Genomic DNA, 13,449 nt, shown 5'->3' with positions numbered 1-13,449 from the left:
TCAAAAAATGCCGCTACACACAAAGAGTTAAATGTGAAAAACAATAGATATGAGCATATGGAAAAAAGACACAAATGTTAGAATAGAATAGCTTAAAAGTTATACACATTTTTTGTCTTACAGTCATGCTAATATAAAGAACACTTTACCCAGTCGTACATAAACAAACTCAGTATATACGTCTGCCAACAACAGTGTTTCTCAGCTGCTGGGTGGCGGTTTTCAGTAGGTCATGGAGTGCATGGTTAAAAAAAAGATTATTGCGCCCCCCCCCTCGCCCCCCAGCCCCTCAACATCATTTTACTGACTTACTGACCAAGGAATGATGCAGATCCTAAGGCTAAACCAGTAGTGAATCACTGATATAGAAAGAAATCAGCTACATCATTCTTTAGGTTTTCCTCAATTGTGTTGCGTGGTTATGTTGACTTTCTTTGAAATTAAGTGAAATTAATTAAATTCATCTTCCTGCTCATTTCAAATTCTAATTCAACATCCCGCAGTGATATCCGTTCAATTCAAATTCTAATTCATGAATGGAATAGGGCACACATCGTACTTTCTGAATTATGCGGTTCGACGCTAAAATCACACCTTAAAATGCTGTCTACGGTGTCCCCTCAAGCGGGCCTTTTACTGCGCACCAGCCAGGGACTTTATCTACCACTAGGTAGCAGTAAAGTATTTAAATTTTTAATTTGTAGGAGGCAGGTTTAGCTCTAGCTAGTCCCCTAATTAACTGGGCATGACAGATCAATCATAAGACACCCAGGACTTAGTTTCCATTAGCAGTGTTTGCCTGTTCTTAGGCCTGAGTCGTCTACGCATTACCATGACAAAATGTGGGGCATCAGGACAGGGTCACATCTGGCCCGGCTTCAACTGCGCAGCATTGAATAAGTATACTAATAAAAGTATAATTAGGTAATAATAAACCTTTCTAATCGTCAACAGGTAATAGTGACTGATTGGCTTTGTGTATGTTATTCTTCATTCTTATTTCCCTAAAAATGTCCTTCCTCTAGCTAGGATACCTACATTTTTCCATTATGAAGGGATACTTTTAAAAATTTAAAAAACTTTATTGGACCCAGGAGGAAATTCTGATATGACAACAAAATAGTTGACTATTTATATGACAATCTAAAAGTAGATATTTTGGGCTTATATAGCAAACCGGCTAAATCAAAGAGCTGGGAAGTTTAATCAGGGCAAAGGATATAATTTTAATAGGTTCAGCTCATATTTCAGTTATTACGAATATCTGTCACCGTGTTATTAACTTCAGTTTGTTTTCTTTCACTTTCCAAATGAAAAATATAATGTAACATTCAGCTCCAAACGATGGGAGCAAAGTAATATTCATGAAAAGCTCAGCTCTGCGACCTTGAAGATAAAAAGGAATAAAAAAACAGCTTCTTCTCAATTCAAACCACAAAGTTCACTACTTTCGCCAGTAATTCAACTGAAACATTATTTCGCCTTCTCTGTGTCCGAATGAAAAATATTTGTATAAAGGCAGGATGCTAACATTTGCGGCTTTTCTTGCAATAAAGAGGATTTATTTGAGTCCCACTGAATGTGTTAAATTCTTTGCCGTTAGGCAGAAAAAGCAGGAGCCCCTAGCAACAGGACGAGCTGCTCGAAAGGCCAAGTCCATTTCTGGAGGTTCAAGGGTACATTTTGTTTCTTGTTTTGGTCCCCTTTGTGTGTGTGTGTGGGGGGGTGGCATATCTGAGTGTGAGAGGCAGAAACTGCAGCAGCGCAGAGATGAATAAGGGCCACTGGCAGCTCCTTTCTTCTACAGTCTTTCTCGTTGGTTTATTTCAGTCGTTCACTGCTTTGTGGAGCTGTGTGAGGCTTTATAAATCTCATTCCGCACCGCGGCGTGAGGACGTACGGAAGCCTAATAAGGAAGGCCCCCTCCCCTTATTTAGCATATGACCCTTTAATCGCGGCCATGAGGGGGCATGTCCTTTAATTGAGCTTCCTTTCTGAAAGCGCTGCTGTTTTCACCACTCCGGACAAGAACAAGAAACGACCTTTCTGCCCAGATGTCGGCCAGAAATACAACAGGCCATAATTGAATTTGTTGCTCTCCAATGAAATGTTGTTTAAATATAGACAATGAAGACAAAGATTTGTTTCTTAATTATATATAACTGGGGGGATAATCCTAATCGATCACATTTTAATTAAAAAGAAAATGTGTGCTAATATCAACGTATGGAAAAACAGCTGAATCTTGTAATCCGGAGTCCATCAGCACATGAAATAAAAATTCTCTCATTTCCACATGTGGATGGATGTGGCCAATTGTTCCCTACTGAGGCATGAAGCGGGAACAGAGATATGAAGATATGGAGAAAAGATTTACTCTGGGGAGCTCATCTGGTTGAGGGATTGAGAGACACTGATGTTACTGGTTAAAAATGAAAATGCTTTTAGCTGGTCGGTCTAGGTTACAAGGGCACACATAGACAATTGGAAAGAAACGGCCTCTTCTGACATGACACACCAAGCTGTTGTTTCCAGATCTGTGAACCTGCCCGTGGTCATCGTCTGTCCATGTTGTTCTCTTGCCTGCTGAGGACGCAGCTCTGCTTGGAGCATGAGCAGAGCCTACCTGTATGAGGGTGAGAAGTGTCACCAGGGTTGGGATGCCCAAGGCCCTTGACACCAAGCACCCGCTGGCTCTGGGTCTGATCTGCTCAGCTGAGTCCATGTGGATGCAGGTGGCCTCGTAGCTCCACTTAGAGGTAACAGGCCAGGACACTTCTCTCCCTCTGAGTGCCGTCCTTTGTTAACGTTTTGCTTCGCTCAACTCATTTGACCTTCAGCACTTAGAGCTTACACTCGGGGTCCAGTCTATCGGGTACACCTACTTGTTAACGCAAACAGTCTTCTCCTCCAAGTGAGCTTTGTGATGCAGCTGAATACATACAGCACACAGAGAGGGGTCAAGGGGGGGCTCACTCACTGTTTGGTTAAACATTAGAACAGTTATGATGCACAATGTCAGCATTTCTGAAACTGGTGTGATTATCGTTGCTAGACACAGAAACAGCTCAGATCTTCACGCACTATGGTGTCTGCAGGTTACAGGGAATGGTGTGATAATCAAAACAACTAGCTGGGGGCCAGTTTTATAGTTAAGAATACCTCGTTAATGATAGAGGTCAGGAGAGAACGGTCAGGCTCGTTAAAGCTAACAGGAAGGGAACAGAGGAAAAATAACAGCTCGGTAAAATGGTGCGCAGAATGGCCTCTCTGAATGGACAGCACGTTACCTCTCTTCTGAAAGAAAATGAGGCTTATTCAGTACTAGTTAGGTGGTCATTGTGCTTATTTTTCACACTCAGCGTATAAAAGTTATGTGATAAGCTGCAGGTGCTCCAGGTCTCTCCTCTTCATCTGCTCATCCTGCCTGTCATCACGTGCCATCAACTAAATTGAATTGAGGTGGTTCAATTTTTTCAGAGTAACAGTCACTTCACCTGTGTGAATCACTCTTGGAAATTGACCCAGAAACACACGCATGTACGCAAAACTTACTACCTGACAATTTAATGCTGAGGAGGAAGCGCGGCGGATTGTGATGTAACAGAGGACTTTGCCATAACTGTGCCGTGGAACAAATCAATGCCACTGAGATTCAATTCAAATGCAAATTGGCTGACATGTATCACAGGACCTGAAGGGTTAATCGGCCCAAACCTGTTTGCGTTATTGTGCGTTTCAAAGAGATAAACTTTCCTTTTCCCGATTTGATGCTGTGGCATTAAAAACATAGAGGCAACGTTAGCAGTTCTTTTTGCAAAATCCCCCGCCGGCACTTTAACCCATGTGTCAGGTGGGCAAACAGGTTTCAGGTCTGTGCCTAGGCTGGGGGGGTGGGGGTGCGGTAAGCTGGCATGCAAAAAGTTGTAATGAAATCAGGGAAAACGCCAGTGACACTATTGTGAGCTAAACTGGTTCTCCGCAGTTTTGTGGTTTCTCCCTAGCCAGTCCCACCCCCCCTCATCTCTAGGGTGACTGTCCCACTGCTCTATTGAGAGCTCTCTCATACCACATCACTTGTATTGGGGGGGGGGGGGGAGGGGGGATGGAGCTTTTCATTTCTTTGAGGGCAACAATGGTCTTTGTCCCCAATCTCCCACCATTCTCACTGGGGTTACCAGAACAGGGTTGGGTGGGGGGGGGGGTTGGTTTTCCATAGTAACAGAGACAAAACACACTGGGATGAGTGAAGCAGCGAGGAGGACAGGCGAGCTTCTGTCCCACATAAAAGGTAGATATCTGCTCATATGAGAGAGAAGAGATCTGGGAACATAAAGACTCACTGGGAAGGGAAGTTATTCTGAAAAAAAGAAGGAAACGGAGTGAGACAAGAACGTTCCTGACAGCAGAGACAGAGGACGCCTTCTGACTCGGGAGGGAGGAGGCGGAAACGGAGAGAACTTCACCACCACTGCATCAGGACAGAGGAAAAGGAGACCACTGCACGCGCGAGCGTTCAGCCCGGCCGCTGGACCCCAAAGGCAGCACCATGAATCCCGAAACTCAGTACGACGACACGGTGTCCACCATGCTGCTGGAGAACATCAAGAACAAGTTGATCCATGCCTTCAGGGCTAACGGGGAGCCTCTGCCCGCCGGTGGATCAGGCGCCGACACAGTCAGCATCTTTAAGAAGAACTTCCAAGCCAATGAAGAGCTAAGAAGAGCCAAAATCGATGGAGCAATAAGCTGGCTGAGATCAGAACTGGTAGGTCAGCAGGTCTTCATAGCAGAGCGCTTCTCAACTTTGACTAGTTTTCCAAAACTATTGACAAACATTAATTTAAATACTTTTTGCCTGTGGAATGTTCTTCAGTCTATAATACTGTCATTATGTTACTGAAACGCAGTGTAACTGAATATCTGAATAATATTGTGTCATTTCTGATATTCAAAAAGTAACTATGAGTAACTTTTATTCACATTTGTCGATAGAGGAGATTAAGTCCTGGTTATGACCGATAAAATTAGTTAGGGATAGTTATTTATTCTTTCTATACATGGCAGTTGCACAGGTCAGCATTCCCGGGTTTGTAACGTGATGTGTTCTCAGCTGCGGTGTGTTGTGGTAGAGGGCAGGAGAGCATGCCGAGTCCTGTGCATGAACCCGTCACCTTATACATGCAGCTGGAGATGCGGTCGCAGGACCAGCAGCTGGCCAGGACACTGCTGGGCCTCAACAGTGAGATCCAGAGGCTGAGGAGGGAGGGCACGCCCCCAGCACTGCAGCCAGAGGGCAGAGAGCGCATCTAACCTCCAGCGATGAGTGGGAGAAGCCAAGGAGACCAGCCCCTGGAAGCAACGCAGCTGTTCCTGCTTCGACCCCTCGTCGTGACGCAACACAGAGCAGATTACCGCTGGGCTGCTGTCGGGGGTGCAGCGTGACTCGCTGCAGGTCTGCGGCTATACTGCAGATGATGTTGTTTTTTCAGCTGCTGAGAGGACACTCCTGTGATTTGTCCCTGGGTAATTACCCTGAGGTTTGCTGCCAGCGATGGGCCCAAACATACCGAAAATGAGATGTGTAAAGCTGTAGCACGTCTAGGAGACTTTTTAGGACCCATTTTAGAACATGTGTGGTATGTGTGTCCTATGTTCTACTGCAGTGACCAACCACAATATACACTGTACAACAACGCTCAGATTCCCGTACATATTTCTGTTCCATGTCGCGTTAGAAATGCCAAGAACTGTAAGGTTCTGTAAATCCAAAACCTGTGAGGTGCTTGTAGGATACAGATGTATTTTTATATCTGAACAATGCTTTGAGAATTATAACAGAGCATTACACACCGTGCCTTATTGTGTTGTATAAAAAAAGACTGAACCATTGACAGACTCTCCAGGTGTTCTTTTGGTCTCTTATTCTCTTTATGTTTACCATCGCTCACGTCTGATCGTTTTTATTTATGTGTCATCGACGATGGGCTGTAGGCATCCTTGTGTAGGCATCCCTCCTGTCGTCATGGTGAAATGGGGATTAAAGGAGAAGGCCAGGGGATACAGTGTTTTGCAGTGTTTATTATTCAGCTGTAGCGTTCCACAATGAGCGGCCTGTCTGCTACGGGTTACATAAAGCTGTGGATGGAGGATCCACTTGTCGCTTCGGGAGGGAAGGATTTACAGGCAGCCAGGTCGGCGAAAGCTTCACGCAGACTTAGCTTTGTTTTTTTTTTTCCTGTCATGAAGGGTGGTGTGAATTACGGTCTTCAGAGGGTCACACACACACATGCACAAAAATGCATGAAATGTAATATTAACAGACTTTGTGAGATGCGGAGGAGGAACACACAGACACTCACATGAAAAACTATATTGAATATAACAGCTCAGATTATTGGCAGTTTCTGCACGACTTCTGCCCTCAGTCTGACAACAGGAAATCTAATATCGGTCTAATATCCAAGTATTAGTCCACCCAAAGTGTAACATCCCAGCAGCACGTCGTCTTTCGGAATTACAGATCTGTTCATCGATGACGCTTTTTCATATCGTTTTGGAAAGCCTAGCACACTTGCGCTACGGCTAACGCTGGCTATCGACAAGGGATCCCTCCGTGCGACTCCGCACTCTCGGCACATGACCTGGGACTCCACCACGGGGCTGCGGGACAAACAATCATCTTGAGTTATGCTCCACATTTCACTCTGGGGGCCCTTTCAGTTGGCCGCTGGAAGCCAGGCTCCGGGCGCTCACACAAAGTGCGGCTTTGTGATCGGAAGCCGCCGCGGCACAATAACGCAGCTCCAGTCTTCCGGACTCTTCTAAGTGATGGCCTGGTGTGGAACATCTGATACTGCGTCGTTTTTTTTTGTGCTCCGCCACCCTCTACACTGCCCTATCTATCGGTCTCACACAGAGACGCTCTCTGTTTGTCGTTAAACCTCATGCCATTATGCTACAATTAAATTAGCTACCAGTCTTCAGAGCCGCCCGTGAGCGTTTTCCGAATAGCACGGAGTCGGGAGTCATTAAAATCGCGTCATTTCAAGAAAGGCAATTTTATACTCAATCAAAAACAATTCGGGTACTTTGAAAGAGGAAATAACATTTGAAAATCTGCATGGACGTTCCATTCAAAACCATTCTGGGGGCTCCAAAGATGATCTGTTCCAGACGGCAAGCTGCCCGGCAATTGGGAGAGAACGGCGATGAAAAGCATGTTCATAACCCATCTTACCGTTATGCTCAACAGGCAGATTGTATTAACATTTTAAATAAAAGTGCTGCTGAGATTTTTACAGTTCGACCAAATTTCCCACTACCGCTAAATCAGTGTTTCCCAATCCGGTCTTCTGAGACCCACAGACATTTCACATTTTTGCTTCCTCCCAGCTATTGGTAAGGATGCAAAAATGTGGACTGTCTGGTAGGGAGATCAGAGGGAGCAAAAAGATGGACAAGCCGACGGTCCCTGAGGACCGGATTGGGAAACACTGCTCTAAATCAATCACACCATCCATAGATGTTCTATGATGTTCTGGTTGTTGGACACAATGTCAGAGCTGGGAAATGCCGGGCTCAGGGCACAGAGCTTCTCCGGCTGATGGCCCGACCCAGCAAGGATTCCCGGTAGCTGAGGGACACGCTGGCGGAGGGGTACGGACCGCCGCAGCCCACCTTCCAGCAGTGATATGGCATGGCAAACTCGCTTCCGGAGTCCCAGCTTTTGGCCTCCTCCTCTTCATCCAGCTCCTCTTCCTCCTCCTCTTCCTCCTGCTCCTCCTCTGCTTCAGCACACTCCAGCTTCAGCTCCTGGATCCCCGCATGCAGCTCCATCAGCTGCTGGATCAGAATCTGATCCTGAGAACGCATCTCCATCTACGGCACAAAGAAACACAGTGACCGATAAATTACTGCGGTATTTGATTTATTTGGCCATTTTTCACTATATAAAATCATATTATATAAATAAAAATCATAATTATATTAAATATGCTCTATTCCCTATCAGGATTTGGAAATGGCACATAAAAGAACTTTTAAATTAGTGGAACTACCGAAATACATTGAGAAGAGTCAATTTGTAATAGCAGAGTGCTCACCATTTTTTTATATAGATGAATGACTTTAGTTGTTGGGTTGCCAGGTCATGTTTTTTAAATACTCTATCCATGATGCTAAGGTGTGACACAAAAGTGACACGCAGGCTGCCTCTGTCACGGATTTTTTCCCCAGTGAAAGTGTGCCCTTCTCCAAGTGTCACCTGGTGGATTTTCTGCCAGTCTCTGAGCCGTGAAATAGGTTACGAAGCACTACTCCCCCTTTTCCGCTCAGAAAAGCCTTTGTCTGTTTGAGTGGCAACCCCTCAAAACACTGCCAGGAGCTAATTTTACTTGTTTTTCCTTCGCTTCTTTTTTATTGTTGTTCGGTGTTGGACAAAATTACAGAAACAGCACATAAAAAAGACCTCAAAATGTGTACCTGTACCATTATAGCCACAAAGGTGATTAATATAAGGATGAATGTCAAACAGTTATGAAAGACGTCGAACAATCAGAACTTCGGTATGCAAGTTTCCAAGGCAACATGAGGCACCAAACAGATTCTCAGAGGCCAGAGAGTCAATGACCAAATTGCAGGTACATTGATCGCAAAAAAACAATGCAATTATTCCACGTGTGAAGGGGAAGGTTCTCAAAAAATCACAGCAACGTGCACGAATAAGACACATGAAATGATGATGGCTAAAAACCATAAATAGGGTAGCAAAAGAACTCAAGATCAAGCACCTCTGTGACTAAACCTCAACAAAAACGTCACAAAGCTACAACTGATAGCAGGGCTGCCGTTTGGAAACCACTTGCATCCAAGACCAATGCACAGAACCACGTAACTTGGTCTAAGGAGAAGAAAATTTGAACCCCGGAACAACGGAAAAAAATATGATCTGATGAATGGTATTTCACCCTGTTTCCTACATCTGATCAGGCTTATGTTTGGAGATGCCTTCATGCTACAATATCCGTTGGTGTTGGCAGTCATTTTGTGGGAGTCATTATGTGTGATGGTTGCTCAGTAGTGTAAACTGATAACCAATGAATATAAATCAGGCCACTTTACAGAGTCAGGTACACCCTATGGTGCAAACACAGTTCGCTCATAATGATCCTATAGCTAAGATGATAACATCTCCATCCACATTTGCTAAGCAATTTCAAGAGTGGTTATGTTAACGCCGGGATGAATTCAATTGGTTTTCCTGGCATCTGCAAGTGCCAGGTCCGAACATCTTTGAACCTGCGGGAGAAGCTCCGAAGTGCAAAGCAAACTTTTCCTCTTGAAGAATGGTCACAAAATCCCACCGCACAGAATTCCAAGACGAACTGCAGCTTCTCTTTTGTTTTTACGGATGCTGTGGTTTGAAGTGTAACGATATGTGGCCAAGATAATGAATCATATTCTAATTAACACAGTTTTGATTTTAGTCTGTCAGGTCTGTGACAAAATCGTTGAGAAAACGGGGCTTTAAATTAATTCTGTCGAGCAGCCCTTCATTCAGATGTAAATTCATTTAGCCTTTCCCTCCTATTTATGCAGGGTCAGAGGTGGTCTAATTACTTACACAGAGAGAGTAAAACGCCCCAAATTCCAGTAAAACCAGAACCGAATCAGTCGCACAGAAGGAACAAAGGCAGAAGAAACTATGTCTTTGATAAACTGAATCCTTTTCTATTCCAATTATTTTGTAAGGAGCAAAGGAAGTATGGGGCTGAAAAGCGTTGCTGTCTACAGCCTGGCATGGATATAAAAAAGGAGAAAACATAAGCTCTTTTAAGGAAATTTACAGCTTCTTCTTCGGAAGCAGGGCTGACCCAGACGTCGCAGAAGTTTCTGCGTCTTCATCAGGCTCCTTCTGTGTCACAGAACCAGATTTTGTCATAACCCAACAACGTGGCAACCGGATCAGCTGGAGAATTATTTCTGGGGGAGTCAAGGGGGGACAAAGTAAATAATTCTTCACAGTGAAAGAGCCTGGTTCTCACAGACGGTGAGACGTCACGGTCTACTTGGTGCAGGCCGAACGAGTCGAAATGCTATGCGGAGACAGACGAAAGGAATAACCCAGACACAGCGCACGGTTACGAACAAGCCAATAACCCATTCGGCGCTTAAAGAAGGGGGCGAGGTTCATAGTCCTTTTAGTGTGGGGGGCGTATCTGGTGAAGGGATCATGTGACCTCAAAACCAAAAGACAGGATTTAGCTTACATATGTGAAACACCAAGTAGCTGGTTAGTAAGGCGTCTAAAGGAAGCAGAACACAGCGTGTCCCTTTACGGTGACATCAACTTTGAGTTAATTGCCCTAGTGGCAAATAAAGCTGCCACCATGCCCCATCGTTTGCCCTGATTTTCCTCTCCTGTCACGGAGATCAATAGTTCACATTCCTTTAGGTGATCCTTTATCAGCAACTGGAATGACCCAAGTAACAACCCAGACAGACGGGAAGCCTCAAAATACATCACCTAGTCTGCATTTGTACCGAGGGGAGAAAAATGTCTTCAGCCATTCAGTTTGTTTCATTGTCTCTATTATGTTTGGTGCATTTCAGTGCTGTAGGCACACAGTTGCCATGGCGAAACTGTCAGGTTATTTATTAACGATGGGAAATTAGGCTACTCACCGTACTAACAGGATGCAGCAATATTACCCCCTAGGTAACAATCAGAATGAGTAAAGAGGTTCCGTTAACTTTAAATATGCCACAAAATGATTCTCACTAGGGCTATAAAAATCAGCAATGTTTAATTGCTGACAAGATACAATAGAAAGACGAATTAGAAGACAAAGATAATTACAGTACATTTTGATTACCCTAACTCTACATGACTGATTATCACAAAAGATTCTTAATCAACCATTGGGATTAAATTAAAACTGTATTAATTGTAGCACATGAAAAAAATCAACTCAATTCATGCCACGAAATAGACAACACTGATACAATGATCTGTATGGCGTCAGTTTTTTTTTTAAGTAGTAAATGGAATTTCCCCCATTGAAATCCATCCATTTACATTATTGCGTCCAGTCACCCCAGGAGCAGTAGGATTGTGGTCCCAGTCTTACCAGCTCTCTCCGCAGCCAGGCCAGTGCACTCTCAATATCTAGCTGGCAGGGGCCACCATCTTCATCCGCAAACTGACCCCCCCTGGCCAAGTCATGCTCCCTCTGGGACACCCTGGCACCCATTACCGCTGTCGGCTTGACGTCTTCGAAGGTGGCGGTCTTGCGCGAGAAGTCTCGCAGTCTGGTGAGGACCACTTCCATGGTTTGGCGCCGACTTTAAAGTCTAGCTCTTCCTTACACTCTTAGGTTTCGTCTGAACTTTTCTCGGCTGTAGCTAGATACAGCGTTGTCAGGAAATAGAAGGCTAGCTAGGTCCCTGCGTTCCGGCACTCGCACCACTCGCTATCGCGCTACCGCGAGGTCTGCGCTGGACTGGAAACTTAAGGTGACCCCCCATTTTTGTTTTTTTCCCTGCTTAACATTGTGAAACTGCCATTAAAGTGTGCATGTGCGTGACGTCACCCCGTTAACATCAGACCACTCTGTTTACCATTTTACTGCTTTTTAAACACACTGTCCTCCCTCCCAGGCTGGGAGTGAGAGGGAGGAGCAGATGGAGGGACAGAAGAAGGGCAGTTTCCTTGGTTACCCAGTCAGGGCTCCTGCTGAAGACAGGTCAGGGTCTGGAGTGCCTTCGGTTTTCATATCATGTCCCATCAACAAATAAGGACACTGAGATGGAGTCAACAGCTCTCTCCCTACCTCTTAAGAAACGCAAACCTTGTATTGATTGTACTTCAGCTTGCTTGAACAAATTCTATGGTATTTTTCTTATAACAATATACAGTACTGTGCAAAAGTCTTAGGCGGTCACAGAAAACAGTTTAAATGATCATCATGTTGGTGTAAAACTATATTATGCCTGTCAAAGTGTGTCAGCACAGCCATTTCAGAACCTCTGCTAAAGTCACCCAGTATTTGCAGAGGAAATCCAGTACAGCCATGAAATTTGTGACTTGGCCACTAGCACCTGATACGGCTAATAAACGTCAAAGTGACTTTGTAAAACTAGTTTAATTACTGGATTAAGAGAGCTGGCGATTAAATTTAATGAATACATGGAATGGCTGGTTTCCCCCGAGGAGAAGTTTAGGAATCCCAGCTGTGCTCGTCTTGCCATCCAAGAAGATTTCAGTAACTTTTCGGAGGGCAGAAGAAATTCCTGTTAGTTTTTATTTATTTACTCATAATTTGGCACATGCTCTATTAAATGCTGTTGTCGTTCTGAGAAAATATGCACTTACTACCCAGATAAATAGCTTTAAACATTTTCTTTGAGTGCTTATGACTTTTGCACAGTACTGTACATCAGTAAAAATGAAGTGGCTCTTGTGCAGCCAAAGGTAGTACAGACTAATCACTAAAGATGTCACCGTTCCGTCAGCTGAGGCCCCTGTCTTCACCTCTCTGAAGAAGATTCTGACTCACACGACCTCTGAACCCGTGTCGCGTTGGGGCCCATTGGTGACTAATCAGCTCCCTGTCAGCTTGGCCTCTCAACCCGGCGCCTAGCAACTCGCACAATACGGGGGCCTGACAAGGACAGGAAAGGTTGGTGACATTTGCATCGCAGGCTAAATTGCGACGAAATTAGCTTTTTAGATCCTATCCATGAATTGCACAGGAAAAGTCATAAGCAGACAAAGAGCTTTTTCAGTGCCTTGGCACAGGTGGCATCACACTGCGTCATCAGGTCCTTTTGCGTCAGAGGAGAGTGAGATTCTGAGTGGCACATCACACCCTGGAAGGGTCATGTTTCTTCTAGAACTTCACAGACTCCTGTTAGACCGAGCATGCAGTCAAAACATCACATGTACACGCAAGATAAGATTATTTTCCTTGAATGAAAACAAAAGAAAGGATGACACCGCTCTTAAACTGGATGCAAAAATATTTTCTAATTTGTATAGGATGCTCCTAAGCTGATGTTGAATAACGGGGACGTTTTAGAGAGTATTTCTCCAGAACATCTCTCTGGGTCTTCAGGGATCGCAGCGGCATGTTCACGGTTTGATTGAGCCAGTCGATCATGTCACGGGTTGTCCTCTCCCTTTTTATACTGAGCTCTTTCAAGCATTACGTTCTTTTCCAGTGTACTGGGTCCCCTCATCATATTTCAGAAATAAGAGCTTTAATCTGGTAATTTATGCTTCAACTGAGAACTCGCGCTTGATTGTTTAGTTTATACATCGAGTCATTCTTTTTCTTTATAGGGCTCTAATCTCCGCTGAATGATCTTTAGCAAAATCCTGCTGGCTACGTCACATAAAGGAAATTGTACACTGCCCCCCGTGTACTGCTGCTTTTGGTGCCAAAA

At 44.5% G+C, this 13,449-nt stretch overlaps 2 protein-coding genes across 2 annotated transcripts; one reads left to right on the top strand and one right to left on the bottom strand.

Annotated features, from left to right (window-relative positions):
* Window positions 1-4,239: 4,239 nt before the first annotated feature.
* si:ch211-153f2.3 (alanine and arginine-rich domain-containing protein) lies at window positions 4,240-6,061 on the top strand. The gene is made up of 2 exons (XM_048993648.1): window positions 4,240-4,768; window positions 5,188-6,061. The coding sequence occupies exons 1-2, from the start codon at window positions 4,550-4,552 to the stop codon at window positions 5,311-5,313; spliced, it is 345 nt and encodes a 114-aa protein (XP_048849605.1). The 5' UTR covers window positions 4,240-4,549; the 3' UTR covers window positions 5,314-6,061.
* On the bottom strand, window positions 6,062-11,602 carry LOC125719132 (protein FAM167B-like). Its single transcript, XM_048993647.1, has 2 exons — window positions 11,133-11,602; window positions 6,062-7,881 (listed from the first exon to the last, which is right to left on the bottom strand). Exons 1-2 carry the CDS (start codon window positions 11,331-11,333, stop codon window positions 7,582-7,584), a joined length of 501 nt encoding a protein of 166 aa, XP_048849604.1. The 5' UTR covers window positions 11,334-11,602; the 3' UTR covers window positions 6,062-7,581.
* Window positions 11,603-13,449: the final 1,847 nt, after the last annotated feature.

This window comes from Brienomyrus brachyistius, chromosome 23, assembly GCF_023856365.1.
Source record: "Brienomyrus brachyistius isolate T26 chromosome 23, BBRACH_0.4, whole genome shotgun sequence".
Classification (NCBI taxonomy): domain Eukaryota; kingdom Metazoa; phylum Chordata; class Actinopteri; order Osteoglossiformes; family Mormyridae; genus Brienomyrus; species Brienomyrus brachyistius.
This window is presented reverse-complemented; position numbering and strand designations above follow the sequence as displayed.